General features: G+C 42.4%; 1 protein-coding gene across 3 annotated transcripts in view; it reads left to right on the forward strand.

Moving 5' to 3' along the window:
* Window positions 1–24,171, forward strand: part of LOC137319285 (ATPase family AAA domain-containing protein 2-like) — a 61,002-nt gene that overhangs the window by 11,633 nt on the left and 25,198 nt on the right. For 2 of the 3 annotated variants that reach the window (XM_067981575.1, XM_067981581.1), the window contains exons 8-15: window positions 2,077–2,124; window positions 2,730–2,844; window positions 3,226–3,336; window positions 11,509–11,617; window positions 17,088–17,203; window positions 19,401–19,575; window positions 20,746–20,834; window positions 23,823–23,982. In XM_067981575.1, coding sequence (XP_067837676.1) covers window positions 2,077–2,124; window positions 2,730–2,844; window positions 3,226–3,336; window positions 11,509–11,617; window positions 17,088–17,203; window positions 19,401–19,575; window positions 20,746–20,834; window positions 23,823–23,982 — 923 coding nt within the window. The remainder of the gene's footprint in view (window positions 1–2,076; window positions 2,125–2,729; window positions 2,845–3,225; window positions 3,337–11,508; window positions 11,618–17,087; window positions 17,204–19,400; window positions 19,576–20,745; window positions 20,835–23,822; window positions 23,983–24,171) is intronic. The other variant, XM_067981587.1, reaches the window with a different exon arrangement.

Raw genomic sequence — 24,171 nt, forward strand, 5'->3', positions numbered from 1 at the left:
TAAGGTGCATAGCTCTTTTGCGGCCAGCATGGACATGTGGGCCCACTGACCTCCTTCCGTGCTGTAACTTTCTATGATTCTATGTTAGTATTTGTTTTTAAATTCCCTTTATCTGACGACTTGCTTCTTGACCTTTGATATTCTCTTGAGCTGACTGCTGGGATGTACATGAGAACAGTCAGTGACTCACCCTCTGATTTATTTCTTTTTCTCGTCTTACAACGCCCCCCCCACCACAATAAAAAAAAACAGGCAGTGACAGGCTTTTTGCAGGACATTATCTTCTTACTCTGGAAATTGTGAATATGCATTGCAAGGGTTTTCAGGTGGTCTGGGCAAGGCTGTGGTGGGGCTGCATTCTGTTGGCATTATTGTAAGGGTCTCTCCTATTTTCCAGGGCAAGGAGAGGTGAAGGCTGTTCTGGATGAAAGGTTTTGACTTGTCTTACGGCAGGTTTAGTTACTGAGATGGCACAAATGCTGATAATACTGTGGTATTTTGGTGACATCAGTCATCCATTTTAGTTGTTGTTTCTTGGTCCAACTCTAGCAGGCGCGTTACCTGGGTTTGTAGTGTCATTATCTTGGCCTGGTTTTTACAGCCACAGATTTGAACTTTATAAACTGATTTCATTTTTGACTGTTGCTACAGACCACACACATGCACGCAGACACATCTGTTGACCTGAGAGAGGCACGCAGACACACACCTGTTAATCTGAGAAGCACACTCATCTGTCAATCTGAGGCGGATGCACAGGTGTCGAGCTGAGGACCGCGCGCAGACACACGCACATCTCCTGTCGATCTGAGGCCCCCGATCTGGAAGGGACAAATGTTAAACCACCTTTGTACAACCTAAAATTTCCAATTCAATTTACTTACAATTAGATGATTTATAAAGGTAAAGACATTAATCTAATCACTATATGACACAATAATTCTAAAAGAGATCAGGAAATAGCCCGTATAGAGTTGATTGACCCTAATAAAGCATCAGACTAGTTCACCAACAATGTTTTTTGGTTCTGGAGTGTTCCCTTCACTGAGGATTTTCTTCCTGCTGACATGATCAGACTGAGAAAGAGAACTGACAAACTAGTAATGCAACGTTGTTTTAAAGAACACTTTTTTTCCCACTTTGAAGATGGATTAAATCGAATATCAGTGACAAGGCTGTCAATTACGAGTGTTTTAATGCAATAGCACAAATCAGTGACAAGGCTGTTTTGTGCTATTGCAATAAAACACTTGTACTCTTGGGCCTTTGTTGGTGTGGAATTAGTGTCTGTTGAACAGCCAAACACCTTGTAGATTTTCAATTTTAACATGTTTCTGTGCCATTTTATACTAGTTTCTGACCTGGAGCTGGAAATTTACATCCACCTGCAAATCTACAGATTTCTGTCACCACTAGCAATTGACCTCAACGTTGCCTATTTACAGCAATTAGACTTTGTGGCTTAAATTGACAGCAGTTTAGTCACAGACTAATACATTGTGCATTATCTGGTATAATGTTCCTGTCATTATAAACTTCCATTTTGTTCTAACTAGTTTCCCACTATCAAGTGGGCATTTGCATTTGGAAGTTTTGGAGTTCCACATTCATATATTGGACGGTCGTCAAATGATTTTAATTGAGTGATCTAAATTTTGCCACAGGTTTGGGGTAGTCAGGTGTGGTATGCCTGCACTTCGTCCTGGCACTTGCTTTATATGGGCTTGAGCGGTGTTCTGTATTGACAGTCCTGGAAAGGAGACATTTGGTGAAGGGGTTCAAGTTGCGTTGACAGTTGTTGCTTAGTTGTAGCCCTCAGTCGCTTGATTGCATTGATGTCATCTGTGACTTGAAGGATATCACCTTGGGAGGCTGTAGGCTATATCTTGGGAAGCTGTGAGCTCGGCAGGCATTAGATCCTTTGGGGTTTGTTTCAGTCAATTGTAATGTTTTTGTTCTATGATGTTACTAAATGGCTGATTCTTAATGAACGTATAAACAACTAGTGTAATTATAATTCAAAAATTGTGACTTGAATCCACATCTGTTTAAACATTACCTCTTCATATCCCATAGTTAATGATGGGTCTCCTGGTTGCGACGGGTTGACTGAGAGGAGAAACAGTAAGTAATTATAACCATGTTTATCACAGCAAACGTTTGTTTACATAACATTACAATCACAAAACTTAAAGGGAATTGAATAGACTACAATTCACCAAGGACATCGATAATGGGTCTTTCCCAATATGGAAAAGACACTTCCGGCCTGATATAAAGTTTCTGTCACAAACTCCTAACTTTGCTCGGTAGCAGGAGACATGATTGCAGGGAGTTAAAACTTCACATTTTTTTGAAATATGATTTGAATGGGTACTTAATTTAGGTCTTTCAAGAAGAGGTGCAAGAACTCTACAGTTTTTAAAGATGGGAATGATTCGATCACTAATTTTTAGTGCAGTGAGTGCTAGAATTGAAATATAGGTAATAGCTAGATCGTGTCATTAAAGGTGAGTTGCTCTGCTTATTCTATGGAACAGCATCTCTGTAAAACCAAAGCTGTGTGATTCTGCAAATTCTCATTTTTGGCTTTTACTTGTATGAAATTGCAGACCAATAGGTAACTGCCAATCATTCTTGTACAATGTGTTTTGGAGAACCTTCAGTCTACTCTGTGTACGTACTAGAAGAGTCTAACGTGATTGCTTCATTTATGTTCTTTGTACCAGAGCCCCAACGAAAATGCAGAATGTTTTATCGTGGCCCGGTTTCTCCTGTAAGACGAAGATTTCGATTTGGTACTCCTGGCTCTCGTAGTCCTTACTGCAAGAGAAAAATTACCAGGTTTGTAATGAAAGTATAATCTGCAATCTAGTTATTATAAAAGGTCTGACCATGGCTAACAGCCTCTAGTAGTAATAGGGTTTGAGGCACCTATAATCCAAATAACGGTGTTGTAAAGCTGTAGGACTTTGCATCAGTGTTTTCTAACTGTATGCAGCTCTGTCTGTCGTGAAAAGCAGGAAAGTGCAAATATTGGCATCAATATGATCTTTTATAAAGAGTTTTTAGAAATCCTAAGAGTTGTCCCATAGTCTCTGAAAAGATGACACTTGCTGGCTTGATCACTAGAAGATAGTTTTTAAAAATGCTGAAGCTTTAAAACACGCGTGCTACATGTAGAACTTTAAGCAAGTGTGTTTACAGAGTTTTTTCTTCTTAAAGACGAAGACATGCAATACATAGCAGTGATTCTACCTCTTCTTCCTCATCCTCTGATGAGGAGGGGCATTTTGAGAGAAGAAGAAACAAAACAAGGAACAGAGCATTTTTGAGGTATGTCACACGTTTTGGAAAGAGAAACTTGTAAAATGGAGGATCATTTGGTTTTAGGTGTATGTGGTTTTTCTTGTTTGTTTTTAAACTCCAGCACTAAATTGCATATTTTGTAGAGTATGTTTTTTTTCAAAAAAATCTAGCTTTGCAGTTAGTTGGGTGTGGGGAGGGAAGAGAAAAGAGAAACCTTTCAGAATAAGTTAAATTCCACTCAGATTAAAATCTATTTTGCTAACTACTCTTTCACTTTGTATTCATCTACAACCCACCCGCTGTAACAGATTGAGCTGTAATTCTAAATAGTGTGAGGTTGGTGCCATTGTGATGTGATACTACCTATGGAAGTATGGCTTGCTTTTGCCAGTATCTGTCCATATGTGTTTTTAATAAATACATGTGTAAAATGCCATGTTTTGTGCTAGAACTTTTTAAGCTGCTTATTTAAATATAGTCAGAACTAAAGGTGGGATGTTGCACTTTATGATGTCATTTGGTTCTTTTTTAAAAAAAACTTGCATCATAACTGTAGGACTTTGTTGTTTGAATATAAATCAGTCCCGCTAAGGTACTACTTCTGGCAGTAAAGTGAATAATGTAGGAGAAATGGTTCAGAGGCTGATGGGTTGAAGTAATATTAATATACAGCAAAGAAAGCCATTTAAAAATGAGATTTGTGAGGTTTGACGTTTGTATGTAAAACTGATGGATACACTGGAGTTGGAAGAAGGTAATATTTTCTGGTGAGTGCTCTGTGTGTGGGGATTTGGTTGTCAGTAACTGTGGTCGAGGAGTTAATGTTGCTTATAATTCTGCAACACTTAGCAGAATTTGTTGTGCAGAGTTTTCATTTGTGGAAAATTCCAGTATTAACGGCCGGAAATGAGCACAACTGCCCAGGCTTAAGTTAGAGACCAGGAGAACTAAGATGGTGAGAAATAGAGCGTCAAGAACAGATAAGAAGTTCCAGTTCAACAAGAAAAGAATAGTTCCAAAAGTATCGCTTTAGGGGGCCATAAAAATGATGGGAAGTTGAGAGAAAGTTACATAAAGACAGAACAAAGCAAAGGAATCTAACTGCTATTTTGCATGCCTTGTTAAGAGGCAAAGGGAAATCTTTTCAGACAAGCCAAATTTTTTGTATCAACCCAAGATGTTTTAAAATTTTGTGTTAATATGAAAAGCCTATGCTTTTGCCATCCCCTAGAAGTTATGGATACTGTTTCATTAAGTCTTTCGCATCTTTTTTAAAAAAACAAGTTAAATCCTCTTCTTCACATTCTCCACATATTGCAGGACTGCATGTTTTTCAGTGTCTCTGTTCCATAGAATTCCTAAAACTCCATGAAGTTGGAACCTTGGCATCTCTAGGGTCCAGATGGAACTTAAATTTGCTTACGTAGGTCATTGAAATTCAAAGTAATTGTTTGCGAAGCACTTGAAGACATTCTGAGAGGTGTGATAAGGCAATATCTAAACTCTAGTCTTTTTAAATTGCTTTAAATCCAAGCAGTATGTTTTCCTCTCGGCCACTTTCAAATTTTGGTCCAAACCAGTTGTGTCTCTAAATTAACAATGCCATAGTACTTTTATGTAAACAAACAGATTGATTGGTGCCAAAAGTACTCGGTCATTTGGTACATCATCTTGTTGAAATGGCCTATGTGACAGCTAACTGTTGCACCTCCATTCACAGCATGAGTGGGCAATCCATCTGGAGGGGTGCCAAATAATTCACAGCCTCGTGTTAGTAGACCCAATGACCTCTTGAACACAGAAGATTGGTTGGAAGTTGGTATGCCTATAATTCTTACAGCCATGGATGTTTCTGTTTTCCTCCAATACTTGGGAGAGGTCCATTTAGAGGAGGGCAAATTCCACACTGGCCTTCAAAGTCTTCAATATCTTTTGTGTTCACAATCTGATCTCACTTCCTCACACTGAAGCCGCCTTATTTCAGTTGTCTGGCTAGATTCTTTTGCTGGACCCAATTAGCTTCTGATTTAACAATCTGGTTGTTAAGTAGCTCTTGGATCAGGACTTTAGGTAATATGTCTTGATGCCTTTCAACAATCTTTCTACCAACAATGCATGAAACAAAGTGAAAGAAATGTTTCCACTTGTGCTGTGCTAGACACCTTTGTCCACTATCTTGATGTCTTTTCTGTTTCACATCTGAAACGAAACTGCAAATGTTAGAATAGCACAGCAGGCCTGTCAGCATCTGTGGAGAGAATAGGCAAGTCAACATTTTGGCCCTGTTTCAGAACTGAATCCTGCTTTTTAAAGAAGGCACCAGCCCTTTATATTGACTTGTCTGTTCTCACCAACTGCCCATCTGTGTGTTTGCAGTATTTGCAGTTTCTTACTTTTACTATAACATATTTGGGGTCAAATCCATCTTGGGTGGTAGCCCAAAACGGACAGTAGCGAATTGGAAGCCCGGTTTACACTCCGCCCGATTTTCTTTTCCATTGACTTCACTGCTGTAAAACATGCTATTTATAGTTCTAAGTATGGAATCCCCTACTATCTTTGTCGTCTTTGCAACTTTCCACTCCAGCCTTTGCACCACCCCTTTTGCCATAGTGTTGATCCAGACTATTCTTTTTTTCTCCCCAACCCCATAAGGTCACTTGCTGTCCTCATTGCCTTTCAAAACCTTGTAGCTATTACATAAGAAATAGGAGTAGGCCATATGGCCCTTTGAGCCTGCTATGCCATTCAGTAAGATCATGGCTGATCTTCTACCTCCACTTTCCTGCACGTTCCCCATATCTTTTGATTCCCTTAGTGTCTAAATATCCATCAATGACTGAGCGTCCACAGCCCTCTGGGGTAGAGAATTCCAAAGATTCACAAACCTCCTGATTGAAGAAATTTTTCCTCATCTCGGTCCTAAATGGCCGACCCCTTATCTTGAGACTATGACCTCTAGATCTAGACTCTCCAGCCAGGGGAAACAGCCTCTCAGCATCTATCCTGTCAAGCCCCCTAAGAATTTACTACGTTTCAATGAGATCACCTCTCATTCTTCAAAACTCCAGAGTATAGATCCATTCTACACAATCAATCCTTGTGACTACCAACATTTTTTAGTCTTTCACCTTTTAAAAAATATTGTGCTTTTCTATTCTTCCTACCAAAGTGGATAATTTCACATTTCCCCATATTATACTCCATCTGCCACCTTCTCACCACTCACTTAACCTGTCTATAATCCCTTTGCAGCCTCTTTGCATCCTCCTCACGACTTACTTTCCCACCTAGCTTTGTATCGTCAGCAAACTTGGATACAATACACTTGGTCCCCTCATCTAAGTCATTGATATAGATTGTAAACAGCTGAGGCCCAAGCACTGATCCTTGCGGCACCCCACTGGTTACAGCCTGCCAACTCGAAAATTACCCGATTATTCCTACTCTGTTTTCTGTCCATTAATCAATCCTCAATCCACGCTAATATATTACCCCCAATCCCATGAGCCCTAATCTTGTGTAACAACCTCTTGTATGACTACGTCCTTAATAATAGATTCTAGCATTTTCCCTATGACTGACGTCAGGCTAACTGGCCTATAAGTCCCTTTTTCCTCTCCCTCCTTTCTTGAATAGCAGGGTTACGTTTGCTACCTTCCAATCCACGGGGACCATTCTAGAATCTAGGGCATTCTGGAAGATCAAAACCAATGCATCCACTATCTCTGCAGCCTCCTCTTTTAAAACCCTAGGATGTAGGCCATCTGGTCCAGGGGATTTATTGGCTTTTAGTCCCATTAATTTCTTCAGTACTTTTTCTTTACTAATCTTAATTGCTTTAAGTTCCTCACTCTCATTAGTCCTTTGGTTCCCCACTATTTCCAGTATGTTTTTTTGTGTCTTCTGCTGTGAAGGCCGATACATAATATTTGTTTATTGTCCCTGCCATTTCCTTATTCCCCATTATAATTTCTCCTGTCTTTGCATCTAAGGGACCCACGTTTACTTTGCTAATCTCTTCCTTTTTACATACTTGTAGGAGCTCTTACAATCTGTTTTTATATTTCTTGCTAATTTACTCTCATTTAATTTTCTCCCTCCATCAATTTCTTGGTCATTCTTTGCTGAATTCTAAAACCCTCCAAATCATGAGGCTTACTACTCTTTTTGGCAACATTGTAAGCATCTTCTTTTAATCTAATACTATCCTTAACTTATCTAGTTAGCCACCGTTGGATCATTTTTCCCGTGGGGTTTTTATTCCTCAAGGGAATGTATATTCGTTGAGGATTATGAATTATACCTTTAAATGTTCCCCATTGCTTATCTACCGTCATATCTTTTCATTAATTTCTCAATCTACCTCAGCCAACTCACCACTCATATCTACGTAATTGGCTTTGTTTAAGTTTATGACCCTAGTTTTGGACTTAACTACATCACTCTCAAACTCAATATGAAATGCTATCATATTATGATCACTCTACCCCAGAGGATCTTTAACTATGAGGTTACTAATTAACCCTGTCTCATTACACAGTATTAGATCTAAAATAGCCTGTTCGCTAGTTGATTCCTCAACATATTGTTCCAGAAAACTGTCTCGAATGCATTCCATGAACTCGTCCTCCAAACTTTTTTTTAATTTGTTCATTGGATGTGGGCATCGCTGGCAAGGCTAGCATTTATTGCCCATCCCTAATTGCCCTTGAGAAGGTGGTGGTGAGCTGCCTCCTTGAACCACTGCAGTCTGTGTGGTGAAGGTTCTCCCACAGTGCTGTTAGGTAAGGAGTTCCAGGATTTTGACCCAGTGACGATGAAGGAACAGCGATATATTTCCAAATCGGGATGGTGTGTGACTTGGAGGGGAACTTGCAGGTGTTGTTCCAATGTGCCTGCTGCCCTCGTCCTTCTAGGTAGTAGAGGTCACGGGCTTGGGAGGTGCTGTCGAAGAAGCCTTGGCGAGTTGCTGCAGTGCATCCTGTGGATGGTACACACTAGCCACGGTGCGCCGGTGGTGAAGGGAGGGAATGTTTAGGGTGGTGGATGGGGTGCCAATCAAGCGGGCTGCTTTGTCCTGCATGGTGTCGAGCTTCTTGATTGTTGTTGGAGCTGCACTCATCCAGGCAAGTGGAGAGTAGTCCATCACTCTCCTGACTTGTGCCTCGTGGATGGTGGAAAGGCTTTGGGGAGTCAGGAGGTGACTCACTTGCTGCAGAATACCCAGCCTCTGACCTGCTCTTGTAGCCACAGTATTTATGTGGCTGGTCCAGTTAAGTTTCTGGTCAATGGTGACCCTCAGGATGTTGATGATGGGGGATTCGGCGATGGTAATGCCGTTGAATGTCAAGGGGAGGTGGTTAGACTCTCTTGTTGCAGAGATGGTCATTGCCTGGCACTTGTCTGGCGCGAATGCTACTTGCCATTTATGAGCCCAAGCCTGGACGTTGTCCAGGTCTTGCTGCATGCGGGTACGGACTGCTTCATTATCTGAGGGGTTGCAAATGGAATAGCGAAAACTACTTTTGCCAATTTGGTTTACCCAGTCTATATGAAGATTAAAGTCCCCCACGATTATTGCATTACCCTTGTTACATGATCTAATTCCCTGATTTATACTCTGTCCAACACTATAACTACTGTTAGGGGGGCCTATAAACTACTCCCACCAGTGTTTTCTGCCCCTTGTTATTTCTTAGCTCCACCCATACTGATTCTACTTCCTTTCTCACTACTGCCTTTATCTCATCCTTTATTATCAGGGCTACCCTCTCGCCCCTCCTTTTCCATTTTGCCTATCTTTTCTGAACGTCAAGTACCCTGGAATATTTAGTTCCCAACCTTGGTCACCCTGCCACCACGTCTCAGTAATGGCTACTAGATCAAACGCATTTATCTCTATTTATGCCATTAATTCATCTATCTTGTTACGAATGCTTCATGCATTCAGATATAGCGCCTTTAATTTTAACTTTTTATTATTTTTCCCTGATGTGACCTTAGACACTAATGCCCTTTTACCTTTGTTAAACTCTGTCCCTTCCTGACACACTCTGCTTGTTTTTACCCAAATCACAACTCTGCTGTACAGCCTTGACTTCTCTTTAGACTTATAAATTTACCCATACCTGAACCCTCTCCACCCCCCCATTAGTTTAAAGCCTTATCTACCGCTGTAGTAACTCAGCTCATCAGGACACTGGTCTCAGCCCGGTTTAAGTGGATCCCGTCCCAACAGAACAGCTCCCTCTTTCCCTAGTACTGGTACCATTGCCCCATGAATTGAAACCCCTGCTTCCCACACCACTCTTTCAGCCACTCATTTAACCATCTAATCTGTTTGTCCCTATGTCAATTTGCACGTTTCTCAGGGATTAATCCAGAGATTATTACCTTTTTGAGGTTCTGCTTTTTAATTTGGACCCTAGATCCTCAAACTCCATCAGCACCACCTCATTCCTAGTTCTACCTATGTCGTTGGTTCCTACGTGGACCACGACAACTGGATCCTCCCCCTCCTGCTTCAAGTTCTTCTCCAGCCGTGAGGAGGTGTCCTTAACCCTGGCACCAGCCTTTGGGACTCCTGGTCTCGGCTGCAGAGACAGTATCTATCCACCTGATTATACTATCCCCTAACACTATCACGTTCCTTTTTGCTCCCCCCACTTGAATGGCCTCCTGTATCACAGTGCTGTGGTTGATTTGCCCATCCTCCCTATAGTCTTTGTTCTCATCCATACAGGTAGCAAGTACCTTGTTCCTGTTGGACAAGGGCAAAGGCTGAGGCTTCTCCACCACTGCATCTGGCGTCCCCTTACTTGCTTGACTTGCAGTCATATCCTCCTGTCCCTGCCCACTAACCAAATCTAAACCACTACTTAACCTAAAGAGTGTGACTTGCTCCTGAGTCAAAGTGTCCAGGTAGCACTCCCCCTCCCTGATGCTTTGCAATGTCAGCACCTCGGACTTCAGCTCAACAACTCTGAGCCGAAGTTTGGACAGCTCAAGAATCCTGTTCCCCCTTCTAAACTCACTCTGGTTATCTGCCAGCCTCTCTCAGGTGACTGCCGTGTGGGACGTGTGACCCTGGAGCAGCTTAACCTCCCAGATGTTGCGCTCGAGAGACTCCATTCTCCAGCATCTGCCGCAAGCAAATTTCCCCCTGCGCGCCTTTAAATCCAGGGTGGCCCACATCTTAGATTCCACATCTATTCTGAGGGTCCCCTGACACTCCATTTCCAATCTCAGTTTAAAAAGAAAACATTTACTTACCAATCTCCACTCTGTCCATGTGTTCAGACTGTTTGCTGACCACTTTAGGATGCACAGAATTTTTTTTTAAAATGCCTAATCCGCTTGCCTTTGTTCTCTAAATGGAAACCTTCTTAAAATGACGAGATCCCACCCTGCTGCCCCCTTCGTCCATTTTGGATTTGTCTTTTCATTCTTCCAAACCCTTCCAGACACACATAACATGGAGGCTTCACTCATGCCTTATGTATTTCAGAGGAATGTCTGTTTAAAAAGTCGAGGAGGTGTCATCTGCTGTTCATTTTTCTCACCATTAGGGATAAGGACATTCATGTAGTATAGATGTTTCAATTACAAAAAGAACTACAAAATAGATTGTAAACAATTTTACAACACCAAGTTATAGTCCAGCAATTTTATTTTAAATTCACAAGCTTTCGGAGGCTTCCTCCTTCGTCAGGTCACCTGACGAAGGAGGAAGCCTCCGAAAGCTTGTGAATTTAAAATAAAATTGCTGGACTATAACTTGGTGTTGTAAAATTGTTTACAATTGTCAACCCCAGTCCATCACCGGCATCTCCACATCATGACTACAAAATAGATGACATGTGTTCTTGAGTCATACAGTTATTTGCAGAAATTATACGTGCTTACTCATGGCCATAGGAGATGTATCTGAGTGCTTTGAGGGCAGGCTCTCTTTGTTCCTTTAGGGAGGCTTTTGTGCAGCCCCCCGCCCCCGCAAAAAAAAACTCTGCTTCTCGACAGCAGAATAAGATAGACCACTGTCCTAGTAGTTCACTGGTGTACTATTTTGCTATGTTGTTTGAATAGTTTAGCCGTCTAAGATTATCTCTGTAATCAATTGTTCACTGTTACATATACAAATATGGGAAAGCAAGCCTTTATTTACAAATCCCACTTAAAATTGTTTTATATTTCTAGATGTCTCCCACTGAATGTTAAGAAAGATGACGTGAAAGGAATTCGCAAAGATCGGATGAAAATAGGTGCTAGCCTGGCAGATGTGGATCCAATGCAAATTGATACTTCCGTAAGTTAAGGAAGTTTGGGCTTCCTCCTCAGAAATTTAATTATTTTCACTCCTTCATTTCATCCACTAATAATAAATATAGAGCAGGTCATTGAAAGCTCGATAAGAATGAAAGGTAATTGACTTGCTGTGATGTCATCATGGGAATAGCTGTTAATTCATTGCCATTTGATGCTCATTTCTTTATTTGCACTGAAGTTTCAGTAACTATGAAGGTTTCCTGTAATCAATGGCAAACTTGTAGTTGTGTAACTTGTTTGTCAAGGCTGCTTGTACTTCCCTTCAAGCTCAACTGTTGACATGGGTGCACATAACAACATCTCCAAGAAAGTCACTGCCCCACTGCCTCAATTTTGTCTGTTGGTTTTCAGCTTTTGTCTGTGAATGTACTTTTTTTGGGTAGGTGAGATGGTATATACAGGAGACCCATTAGAACTTGTGGGCATTTCCTCCTCTCGATATCCCCACCATCACAGAAGCCAGTCTTCAGCCAATTCGATTCACTCCACGTGATATCAAGAAATGGCTGAGTGCACTGGATACAGCAAAGGCTATGGGCCCTGACAACATCCCGGCTGCAGTACTGAAGACTTGTGCTCCAGAAGTAGCTGCGCCTCTAGCCAAGCTGTTCCAGTACAGCGACAACACTGGCATCCACCCGACAATGTGGAAAATTGCCCAGGTATGTCCTGTCCACAAAAAGCAGGACAAATCCAATCCAGCCAATTACCGCCCCATCAGTCTACTCCCAATCATCAGCAAAGTGATGGAAGGTGTTGTCGACAGTGCTATCAAGCGGCACTTACTCACCAATAACCTACTCACCGATGCTCAGTTTGGGTTCCGCCAGGACCACTCGGCTCCAGACCTCATTACAGCCTTGGTCCAAACATGGACAAAAGAGCTGAATTCCAGAGGTGAGGTGAGAGTGACTGCCCTTGACATCAAGGCAGCATTTGACCGAGTGTGGCACCAAGGAGCCCTAGTAAAACTGAAATCAATTGGAATCAGGGGGAAAACTCTCCAGTGGCTGGAGTCGTACCTAGCACAAAGGAAGATTGTAGTAATTGTTGGAGGCCAATCATCTCAGCCCCAGTACATTGCTGCAGGAGTTCCTCAGGGCAGTGTCCTAGGCCCAACCATCTTCAGCTGCTTCATCAATGACCTTCCCTCCATCATAAGGTCAGAAATGGGGATGTTCGCTGATGATTGCACAGTGTTCAATTCCATTCGCAACCCCTCAGATAACGAAGCAGTCCGAGCCCGCATGCAGCAAGACCTGGACAACATCCAGGCTTGGGCTAATAAGTGGCAAGTAACATTCGCGCCAGACAAGTGCCAGGCAATGACCATCTCCAACAATAGAGTGTCTAACCACCTCCCCTTGACGTTCAATGGCATTACCATCGCTGAATCCCCCACAATCAACATCCTGGGCATCACCATTGACCAGAAACTTAACTGGACCAGCCATACAAATACTGTGGCTACAAGAGCGGGTCAGAGGCTGGGTATTCTGCGGTGAGTGACTCACCTCCTGACTCCCTAAAGCCTTTCCACCATCTACAAGGCACGAGTCAGGAGTGTGATGGAATACTCTCCACTTGCCTGGATGAGTGCAGCTCCAACATCACCCAAGAAGCTCGACACCATCCAGGACAAAGCAGCCCGCTTGATTGGCACCCCATCCACCACCCTAAACATTCACTCCCTTCACCACCGGCGCACAATGGCTGCAGTGTGTACCATCCACAGGATGCACTGCAGCAACTCGCCAAGGCTCCTTCGACAGCACCTCCCAAACCCGCGACCTCTACCACCTAGAAGGACAAGAGCAGCAGGTACATGGGAACAACACCACCTGCACGTTCCCCTCCAAGTCGCACACCATCCCGACTTGGAAAGATATCGCCGTTCTTTCATTGTCGCTGGGTCAAAATCCTGGAACTCCCTTCCTAACAGCACTGTAGGAGAACCTTCACCACACGGACTGCAGCGGTTCAAGGCGGCGGCTCACCACCACCTTCTCGCGGGCAATTAGGGACGGGCAATAAATGCTGGCCTCGCCAGCGACGCCCATGTCCCATGAACGAATTTTTAAAAAAAGCAAACAGCAAGCTATGGTACATGCTGCAGCCAGCATGTTGTTGACTTGAGCCCTGTATTGCAGATTTGGATGATTGGGCCTCTAAGCTGGCGGAAAAAGGTGGCTTCACCTTTATTGGTAGGAATGAGTCAAGTCTGTGAAGTTCAATGGTTTGAAGATCCAGTGGAATTTTGAAAAAAGAACTTGTCACTGCACTCTTAATTATTCATCCTGCTGAACTTTAAGGAATGAATAGGATCCTGACTTCTCACTCCACAAGTGTGGTTGGGGCGTGGGCTTTCCTTAAACTTCTCAGCTACCAAACTTAGAGCAAACTCAGTCAAGAATGGAAGAGCCCTGCTCCCTCCACCTCTGGAGAGAATAACATCCATAAATGGGGATATTTCTGCTAAATTATTGGAATTTTTTGGTAGTTAAAGCAGTGAAGCAAGAATTGCATGAATGGGGCATTAAATGTATTACATTAAATTCTTTCCACTTTTATATTTAGCCCATCCAGGATGGGCTAAAAATTGAAAGAGGAGGTACTGGAAAGGTTGGCTGTACTTAAAGTAGATAAGTCACCCAGTCCGCTTGAGATGCATTCGATGTTGCTGAGGGAAGCAAGGGTGGAAATTGCAGACGTATGGCCATAACCTTCCAATCATCCTTAGATACAGAGGTGGTGCCAGAGGACTGGAGAATTGCAAATGTCACAACCTTGTCCAAAAAAGGGTGTAAGGATAAACCCACCAACTACAGGCCGGTCAGTTTAACCTCAGTGGTGGGGAAACTTTTAGAAATGATAATCCCGGACAGAATTAACAGTCACTTGGACAAGTGTGGATTCATAAAGGAAAGCCAGCACTGATTTGTTAAAGGCAAATTGTGTTTAACCAACTTGATTGAGTTTTTTTGACGAGGTATTAGAGAGGTTGATGAGGGCAATGCAGTTGATGTGGTGCATATGGACTTCCAAAAACACTTTGATAAAGTGCCTTATAATAGGCTTGTTGAAACCTATGGAATAAAGGGGGCAGTGGCAGCATGCATACGAAATTGGCTAAGTAATAGGAAACAGAGAGTAGTGGTGAACGGTTGCTTTTCAGACCAGAGGAAGGTATACAGTAATGTTCCCCAGGGGCCGGTACTAGGACCATTGCTTTTTTTGACTTGGACTTGGGGGTACAGGGCACAATTTCAAAATTTGAAGACGATGCAAAACTTGGAAGTATAGTGAACAGTGCAGAGGATAATGATAGATTTCGAGAGAACATAGACAGGCTGGTGGAATGGGTGGACATGTGACCGATGAAATTCAGTGCAGAAAAGTGTGAAGTGATACATTTCGGTAGGAAGAACGAGGAGAGGCAATATAAACTAAAGGGTACATTTCTAAAAGGAGTGCAGGACCAGAGAGATCTGGGGGTATATGTGCACAAATCTTTGAAGGTGGCGGGGCAGGTTGAGAAAGCGGTGTAGAAAGCATATGGGATCCTGGGCTTTATAAATAGAGGCATAGAGTACAAAAGCAAGGAGGTTATGATGAACCTTTATAAAACACTGATTCAGCCCAGAACTGGACTATTGTGTCCAGTTCTGGGCACCACACTTTAGGAAGGATGTGAAGGCCTTGGAGAGGATGCAGAAGAGATTTACTAGAATGATTCCAGAATGAGGGACTTAGTTATGAAGGGTCTGGACAGAGTAGATAGAGAGGAAACTGTTCCCATTGGCAGAGGGGTCAAGAACGAGAGGACATAGATTTACGGCGATTGGCAGAAGAACCAAAGGCGACATGAGAAAAACCTTTTTTACACAGCGAGTGGTTGTGATTTGGAATGCACTGCCTGAGAGGGTGGTGGAGGCAGATGAAATCGTGGGTTTTAGAAAGGAACTGGATAAGTACTTGAAGGGAATAAATTTGCAGGGTTTCAAGGATAGGGCAGGGGAGTGGGACTAGCTGGATTGCTCGTGCAGAGAGCTGGCACGGACTCGATGGGCTGAATGGCCCCTTTTGTGCTGTAATCATTCTATGATTCTGTATTTTAGTTCCCAGAAGCCAATGTGCCTTTTTCTTTGGAAGTTGCAACCATATTTTTTAGTCGAGTCGTTTAAACTCCTTTTCTTCCATTTTCTCCACTTCCTGACTTTGCCCTCATCTGCAGAAGGGTCTTTGCAAGAATCCCTCTGGCTGACTTTTAGTTTCTCTTTTCTCCTTAAACCCCCCCCCCCCCAACAGATCATTGACATTGAGGTTTATTGTAGTCCGTTTTTGCTGTCCTGGCTGAGAGCTAACTTGATATGTAGCAGGGTTGAAACCTGAGACCTTCCAGGTTGGCTCTGTACCATGCTAGATGGTGCATTTCATCAGGAACTTCAGTTGCTCTATCTTGATCCCTTCCTTGGAACCTGATTGTGGTTGCAGGATGGCTGAACAAATGTCATCATTTTCTCCTAAAGAAGGGAGATGTTTTTCTGGCATTGGATGGAGGCCTTTGAATATAAAGCAGTCATCCTCCTCATTGTGAGGGGGTTTCCTGACCATTTACACCCAAGATTGGAATTTACCCTTGGTTCCGTAGAACTGTAGTTTTGTATTACAGATTCTGTTAGTTTCATGCTTTAATGGGGTCCTTGATAGTCTTGTATTTAAGATACCTCTAATTTTTGATTGTAGTTTGATTGGTGTCATGTGGTTAACATGGAACACATACCAATCAGCAACAGTGAAGACGCGCCATTGCAATATTAAGAATTAAGGTTTTATAAATAGATACGGAAAAAGTCTTATACTGACTCTTCTGCTTTCCTCTTCTGCTTTCCTCTTCTGCACTGTCATGCAGTGCAAACTGCCTCAGTTGCAGTTATCAAAGTAATACACAGTATTTGCTTATTTAATACACTATCTATGGCTGTCAGTTTTACATAAAAGCAGATAAAATACCAGTTTTTTTAAATGTAATGTTGTCCGGAAGCCCCGTTTTATCAGGTACACTGAATGAAAACTGCACTTGCTTCAGATTTTTTGGGGGGGTGGTGGGGTCTGCAGTTTTTTTAATCCTATTGAATTCTGGCAAGTTTGGCATGAGCCCCACAGCCAGTAGGATGATTGTTATCTTTGGCAGAAATCACTCAATATCCATGTCAGATTCACTTTGTATTAACTTGGCAGCACAAATTGGATGAAAGAAGGCAGGTATACTATACTCGGAACTTTATAACATGAATGGTGTAAGTATAAAAGGCTGTGTAGATCACTTTGATACAGTTTATTCTAGTTTACAGATACTTGGTGGGGGGGGGGGGGGGAAGCATATGTAGGAAAAATGCATGTAGTTAAAATCTTGTTAAAAGTGGCATTTGTTTCTGTTATATATTTAGGTTCGTTTCAATAGTGTGGGTGGACTTTCAAGCCATATTGCTGCACTGAAGGAGATGGTGGTTTTTCCATTGCTTTACCCTGAAGTGTTTGAAAGATTTAAGATTCAGCCTCCAAGGTACAGGAAGGCCCTTCTGCTTATCAGCTTAAATAATGTTGTTTTATGGGTCCATCATGGACTGAGGTGGTTAATTGAAATATGGGGTCAGTATATTAAAGGAGAACAAAAAATATAAATTGATACTAGATTTTTATTTTTAATAAAATTAAGTTTTATGCTTAGCTTGAGGTCTTGCTGCGCTATGCTAATCTGTAAACTGCATAACTGTCTGTCTTGTGTGTTTAAAGTGTAGGAAAGTCCTTTATTTAATGTTACGCTCTGATCTCCATTTGCTATTGCTCATGGGTAGTCAGGGATTTGGAACATAATTATGCTGCTTAGCTACTAACATAGCCTGTCCCTTTTAAGTCTATTGCTGTTATTAAGTCCAGCTGATTTTGAACTGCTAAGGCCATCCACGGGAAAGGAAAGCTGCTCGTAAATTCCAATCTCCAGCTCAATAATTGGATTTTAAAAAAAATTGTTTTTGCATCTTTCACAAGGCGTAATAAATGCATGCTAGACACAAGATTCTTTCTATGCTAGCATATCTGCAATGGTGTTGCTTATGGAAAATCAGATGATGAAACTGTTCTATTCGGACCACAATAGATTGCATTTATATAGTGCCTTTAACATAGTAAAATGTCCCAAGGCGCTTCACAGGAACGATTATCAAACAAATTTTGACACCGAGCCACATAAGGAGATATTAGAAACAGGTGGTCAAAAGCTTGGTCAAAGAGGTAGGTTTTAAGGAGTATCTTAAAGGAGGGCTGAGAGGTGGAGTGTTTTCGGGAGGGAATTTCAGAGCTTGGGGCCTAGACAGCTGAAGGCCGCAAATGGTGGGGCAAAGGAAATCAGGGATGCGCAAGAGGCCAGAATTGGAGGAACGCAGAGTTCTCAAATGGTTGTAGGGTTGGAGGAGTTTACAGTGATGGGGAAGGGTGAGGCCATGGAGGAATTGGAACCCAAGGATGAGAATTTTAAATTTGAGACGTTGCTGGACCAGAAGCCAATGTAGGTTAGCGAGCACAGGGGTGATGGGTGAACGGGACTTGGTGTGAGTCAGAATATGGGCAGCAGGGTTTTGAATGAGCTGAAGTTTAAGTAGTAAATTTAGAATGCATCCGTACCCGGCTCCAGCTCTGAATTGCACTTTTATAAATTATTTTGAATCTGTAACAAAATGAACGTCTGTGTGTACAGGTGTATATGGCTACAGAGAGAGCAACCAATGAAATGCAATCAAACTAAATAAGTTTAAAATATTCATAAAAAGCTTTGGGAAATATTGGGCTCAATTTTCAAAGTAAAAAAACAAGTGGGTGGGGGGGGGGGGGGCATTGAAAATTGCCACCATTTCAGACCTGCCTCCAACCCACCCATTTCCAGTTTTCACAGGGTGAGAAGAGGGGCGGGCGACCAACCTACTCCCAGGAGGCGGGTCGGGCCTTAAAATCTTTCAAGGAGGCCTCCATTTTTCTCGAATTCCCGATTTCAACCCCGGGGAGCCGGGATTCCCAGGCCTTCTGTCTTACAGGAGTGCTTCCCCCAGGCCCACCAAGCCTATCTGCACCGAACCCCTCCCCCCACCCCCCACAACAATCGCGGGCCTCCCCTTCAACTATCACGGACCCTTGCGATGACCCCTGATCCGGACACCCCCTGCCGTGACTGACTCCCGATCCCATCCCCCATGACTCACGACCCGCCCTTGCCAACCTATGCCCCCACCCCAATCCATACAAACAAAGACTTACCTGAACACGTCCTCTCCCTGGCTGCTCTCCCGTCTGACTGAGACCAGCCTGTCAATCAGGCCAGTCAGTCGGACGGGAAACCGACCAAAAAGAAATAAAAGACGTCCGTACGTCAAAATCGTATGGACGTCTGGGAAGCCCATACTAATGGGTTTCCCGGCCTCAAATTGACCTCCCGCCCCCTTCCCGGCTCGGTTTTAAAATTGAGCCCATTACGTTTATAATTCCTATTCGTTCTCTGTCAACTGTACGCAAAGCTAGGTTGAGTCGTATGTTCCCTTATGCAATGTCAGCAATACTCTCCCGTTAACTCATAGGAGGTATGCTACAGTGGGTAGGGCTGAATCCACCAGAACTGAATTAATTTGTCACTTTTAAAATGCCGCCTTTTGTAAACAATTTAGCACAAAAAAAGAATTATTTTTAAAAGTTGTTTATCTTTCAATTTTTAGAGGTTGCTTATTCTATGGTCCCCCTGGTACAGGGAAGACCCTTGTTGCCAGAGCCCTGGCCAACGAGTGCAGCCAGGGAGACCGGAGGGTGTCTTTCTTCATGCGAAAGGGTGCAGACTGCCTCAGTAAATGGGTAGGAGAATCTGAACGGCAGCTAAGGTTACTTTTTGATCAGGTAACTAGAAAATTTGATGACCCTTTTTCACATTGCGATATTGTTTATGCATTTAAGTGTTTTTTTTAATAAGAGTCTAAAGTTTTTTGAGCTGCTAACTAGATCATTAAAAAATAAATAGTAGACCTTTTTCACCCAGTAAAGTGATATGTTTGTGTAGGACAGCTTCTTACCCGAGGCCTCTGTCCGCGAGGCAGGTAGCCTTTAAACCAGTTGATGCAAAAAGGCGAGCTCCTGCTGCCTCTCTCGCTTCCACACATTATTTAGATGAGGTCCAAGGCCCAATTTCGGGTTCGGATGTGCGTTGGCGGCTGTGTCGCCTCGAAACCAGGCACCGGTGAATTTCCACCCCATCGTCTTTCCCTATTCGCTGAATCAAAATCCTTCGTTTTAAAAAAAAACCTCTTAATTCTTAACCAGCTCTGTTCCAAGTGGAAATAGTCCCAGTATCTCCAGCCTCTCTTCATAACTATTGTTTCTTATCCTGGTAAAACTACGCTGTCTAAGGCATCAATGTCCTTCCTGTAATGTGGTGCCTAAAACTGCACACTGTACTATACCTGTGGCCTAAGCATTAATCATTGCATTATAGAGATTTACCATCATCTCATTATTCTTGTACCCATTTATAAATCCCATGCTATTGGCCTTTTTATGGACTTATTTATGTGCACTCTCACTTTCAAGGAATTATATATTTAAACCCCTAGGTGTCTGTTTATTTCAGCATATAGCCGTTGTGTGTATATACTCCTATTTCCTGTTTTTGTTCCAAAAATTTATTACCTAACACTTTTCCACATAAAATTGCATCTGCCACCTGTCTGCTCATGTCTCTCTCCTCCCACTGTTTGTACCAAACCCCCTATTTTTCTGTCATCAGCAAATTGTTATATTGAACTCCCTATGCTCAAGTTGAAATCATCTCTATATACATCTAAAAGAAAAGTGGACCCAGAACTGGACCCTGGGACCAACCGTTCTCTAATCCAAGCATTTTCATTTTTTTTCTATTGTAAATGACTTCAAACAATTAATTTTGTGTTGCCTATAAAATTTCTCATTGTAAAAACAGCTGAGATGGTACTTAATCTAACTGGCTTTGAATTATATAAATATTTGTCCTCTGAGAAGAAAGTTTGATATAAGTAACTTTCTTTTTTTTTTAAGGCCTTTTTAATGCGTCCTTCAATTATTTTCTTTGATGAAGTAGATGGCTTAGCCCCTGTTCGCTCCAGCAGGCAGGATCAGATACACAGGTAAGGATGCAAAGGTTTTTTTTAAAAACAGGATAGCATACTTTGCACTGTTGATAATATGGTAATCTGATATCAGTTAATGTTCAGTGTATTAGTAAGCCCATCTTGCTACTTGATATCTTGTATCTGAACTGGAATGGAGCTGCTGAAGTTGGGGATATCTCCCCTGTATCACGAATTTCAATTATTAATTGCATATTTTAAAGAAAATAGGAATGTATTGGTTATAGATGGGCTTTCCTGTTTTTATTAACTTTTTCCTATTTAGACATTTATTTTCCATAATGTCCCCCACTGCATTTCACTAAATTCAGTACATTTTTTTTGTTCCTTTCTTTTGGTCAAAAGCAAGACCTCGTTATTCACCAGGAAAAGAACGTATAGCATGATGAGCTATTTGATCATAAATTTCTGGCCAATAGTCCAGATGGTATTTTTTAATGGATTTATGGAGAACCCTGCAGAGCACATTTTCAGCTTTATTTTTTGGTGTTTTCAACTTAAACATTAAGTTCAAAACTCTGCATTTCTATGATTGTGATTTTTATCGATTTAAACAACAACAGCAACTTGCATTTATATAGTGCCTTTTAAAGTAGTAAAACATCCCAAAGCGCTTTAAAGGAGCGTTATCAAACAAAATTTGACATCGAACCACATAAGGAGATATTAGTGCAGGTAACCAAAAGCTTGGTCAAAGAGGTAGGTTTTAAGGATTGTCTTAAAGGAGTAGAGAGGTTTAGGGAGGGAATTCCAGAGCTTAGGGCCTAGGCAGCTGAAGGCACGGCCGCCAATGGTGGAGCGATTCAAATCGGGGATGTGCAAGAGGCCAGAATTGGAGGAACGCAGAGCTCTCGAGGGATGTAGGGCTGGAGGAGGTTAGAGATGGGGAGGGCCAAAGCCATGGAGGGATATGAACACAAGGGTGAGAATTTTAAAATCGAGGCGATGCCAATGTAGGTCAGCGAGCACGGGTGAACGGGACTTGGTGCGAGTTAGGATACGGGCAACAGAGTTTTGGATGAGCTCAAGTTTATGGAGGGCAGAAGATGGTAGTAAGAAGAGGAATGGGGCTGATTAGGGACCATAAAGGAGATCTACTCATGGAGGCAGAGGGGATGGCTGAGGTACTAAATGAGTACTTTGTATCTCTTTACCAAGGAAGAAGATGTTGCCAGAGTCTCAGTAAAGAAAGATATAGTTGAGATACTGGATGGGCTAAAAATTGATAAAGAAGGGGTACTTGAAAGGCTAGCTGTACTCAAAGTAGATAGGTCACCTGGTCCGGATGGGATGCATCCTAGCTTGCTGAGGGAAGTAAGGGTGGAAATTGTGGAGGTAGTGGCCATAATCTTCCAAACATCCATAGGTACAGGAGTGGTGCCAGAGGACTGGAGAATTGCAAATGTTACACCCTTGTTCAAAAAAGGGTGTAAGGATAAACCCAGCAACTATAGGCCAGTCAGTTTAACCTTGGTGGTGGGGAAACTTTTAGAAACGATATTGCGGGACAGAATTAACATTCACTTGGATGAGAGTGGATTGATTAGGGAAAGCCAGCACGGATTTGTTAAAGGCAAATTGTGTTTAACCAACCTGATAGACTTTTTTGATGAAGTAATAGAGAGGGTAGATGAGGGCAATGCAGTTGATGTGGTGTATATGGACTTTCAAAAGGCATTTGATAAAGTGCCGCATGGTAGGATAATCATCAAGATTGCTGCCCATGGAATAAAGGGGGCAGCAGCAACATGGATATAGAAATGGCTAAGTAACAGGAAACACAGAATAATGGTGAACTGTTTTTTTGGACTGGAGGGAGGTATACAGCAGTGTTCCCCAGGGGTCATTGCTGGGACCACTGCTTTTCTTGATATATATTAATAACTTGGACTTGGGTGTACGGGCACAATTTCAAAATTTGCAGATAACACAAATCTTGGAAGGGTAGCAAACAGTGAGGAGGATAGTGATAGACTTCAAGAGGATATAGACAGCATAGGCGGATACGTGGCAGATGAAATTTAACACCGGAAAATGCGAAGTGATCTATTTCAGTAGGAAGAACGAGAAGAGGCAATATAAACTAGAGGGCACAACTCTAAAAGGGGTACAGGAACAGAGAGATCTGAGGGTTTGTGTGCACAAATCGTTGAAGGTGGCAGGACAGGTTGAGAAAGCGGTTAAAAAAGCATACGGGATCCTGGGCTTTATAAATAGAGGCATAGAGTAGAAAAGTATGGAAGTCATGATGAATCTTTATAAAACACTGGTTCGGCCACAACTGGAGTATTGTGTCCAGTTCTGGGCACTGCACTTTAGGAAAGATGTGAAGGCCTTAGAGAGGGGGCAGAAGAGATTTACTAGAATGATTCCAGGGATGATAGTTACATGCATAGACTGGAGAAGCTGGGATTGTTCTCCTTGGAACAGAGATGGTTGCGAGGAGATTTGATAGTTATTCAAAATTATGAAGGGCCTAGACAGAGAGAAATTGTTCCCATTGGCGGAAGGGTCAAGAACCAGATGACATAGATTTAAGGTGATTGGCAAAAGAACCAAAGGTGACGTGAGTGAACTTTTTTACACGCGAGTGGTTAGGATCTGGAATGCACTGCCCGAGGGGGTGGTGGAGGCAGATTCAATCATGGCCTTCAAAAGGGAACTGGATAAGTACTTGAAAGGAAAAAATTTGTAGGGCTACGGGGAAAGGGTGGGGGAGTGGGACTAGCTGGATTGCTCTTGCATAGAGCCGGCGCGGACTCAATGGGCCGATTGGCCTCCTTCCGTGCTGTAACCTTTCTATGATTCCATGGAAGGCTGGCCGGCCAGGAGAGAATTGGAATAGTCAAGTCTATCGGTAACAAACTCAAAAACCTCGATCCCCTAGTTATATGCTTCTACTTCTACAAGTCTGCTTGTTTCAGTGTTTTTATATTTTTGCTGTACCTGCTGTGATGAAATTTTATTGTTATAAATTTTCTTCAGTTCTATAGTTTCGACTTTGCTAGCACTGATGGATGGGCTGGATAGCAGAGGTGAGATTGTGGTGATAGGTGCAACAAACAGATTGGATTCCATTGATCCTGCTTTAAGAAGACCTGGACGATTTGATAGGGAATTTCTTTTTGGCCTCCCAGACAAAGACGTAAGTGTGAGGCTTGCTCTACTCGCAAGTTGGCTTGGCTAATTGATTAATATAAAGCAAGTAACTTTCTGATTACTGAAATGAGAGGAATGCAGTTTATTAGTATATTTTGGCAAGACAACCTTGTGTGGTTTCTCTCAACTGCTGTAAGTTTATTTCTTGTTCATTTGGAGTCTCTCAGTGTCATTC

This window comes from Heptranchias perlo, chromosome 3 (genome assembly GCF_035084215.1).
Source record: "Heptranchias perlo isolate sHepPer1 chromosome 3, sHepPer1.hap1, whole genome shotgun sequence".
NCBI classification, from domain to species: domain Eukaryota; kingdom Metazoa; phylum Chordata; class Chondrichthyes; order Hexanchiformes; family Hexanchidae; genus Heptranchias; species Heptranchias perlo.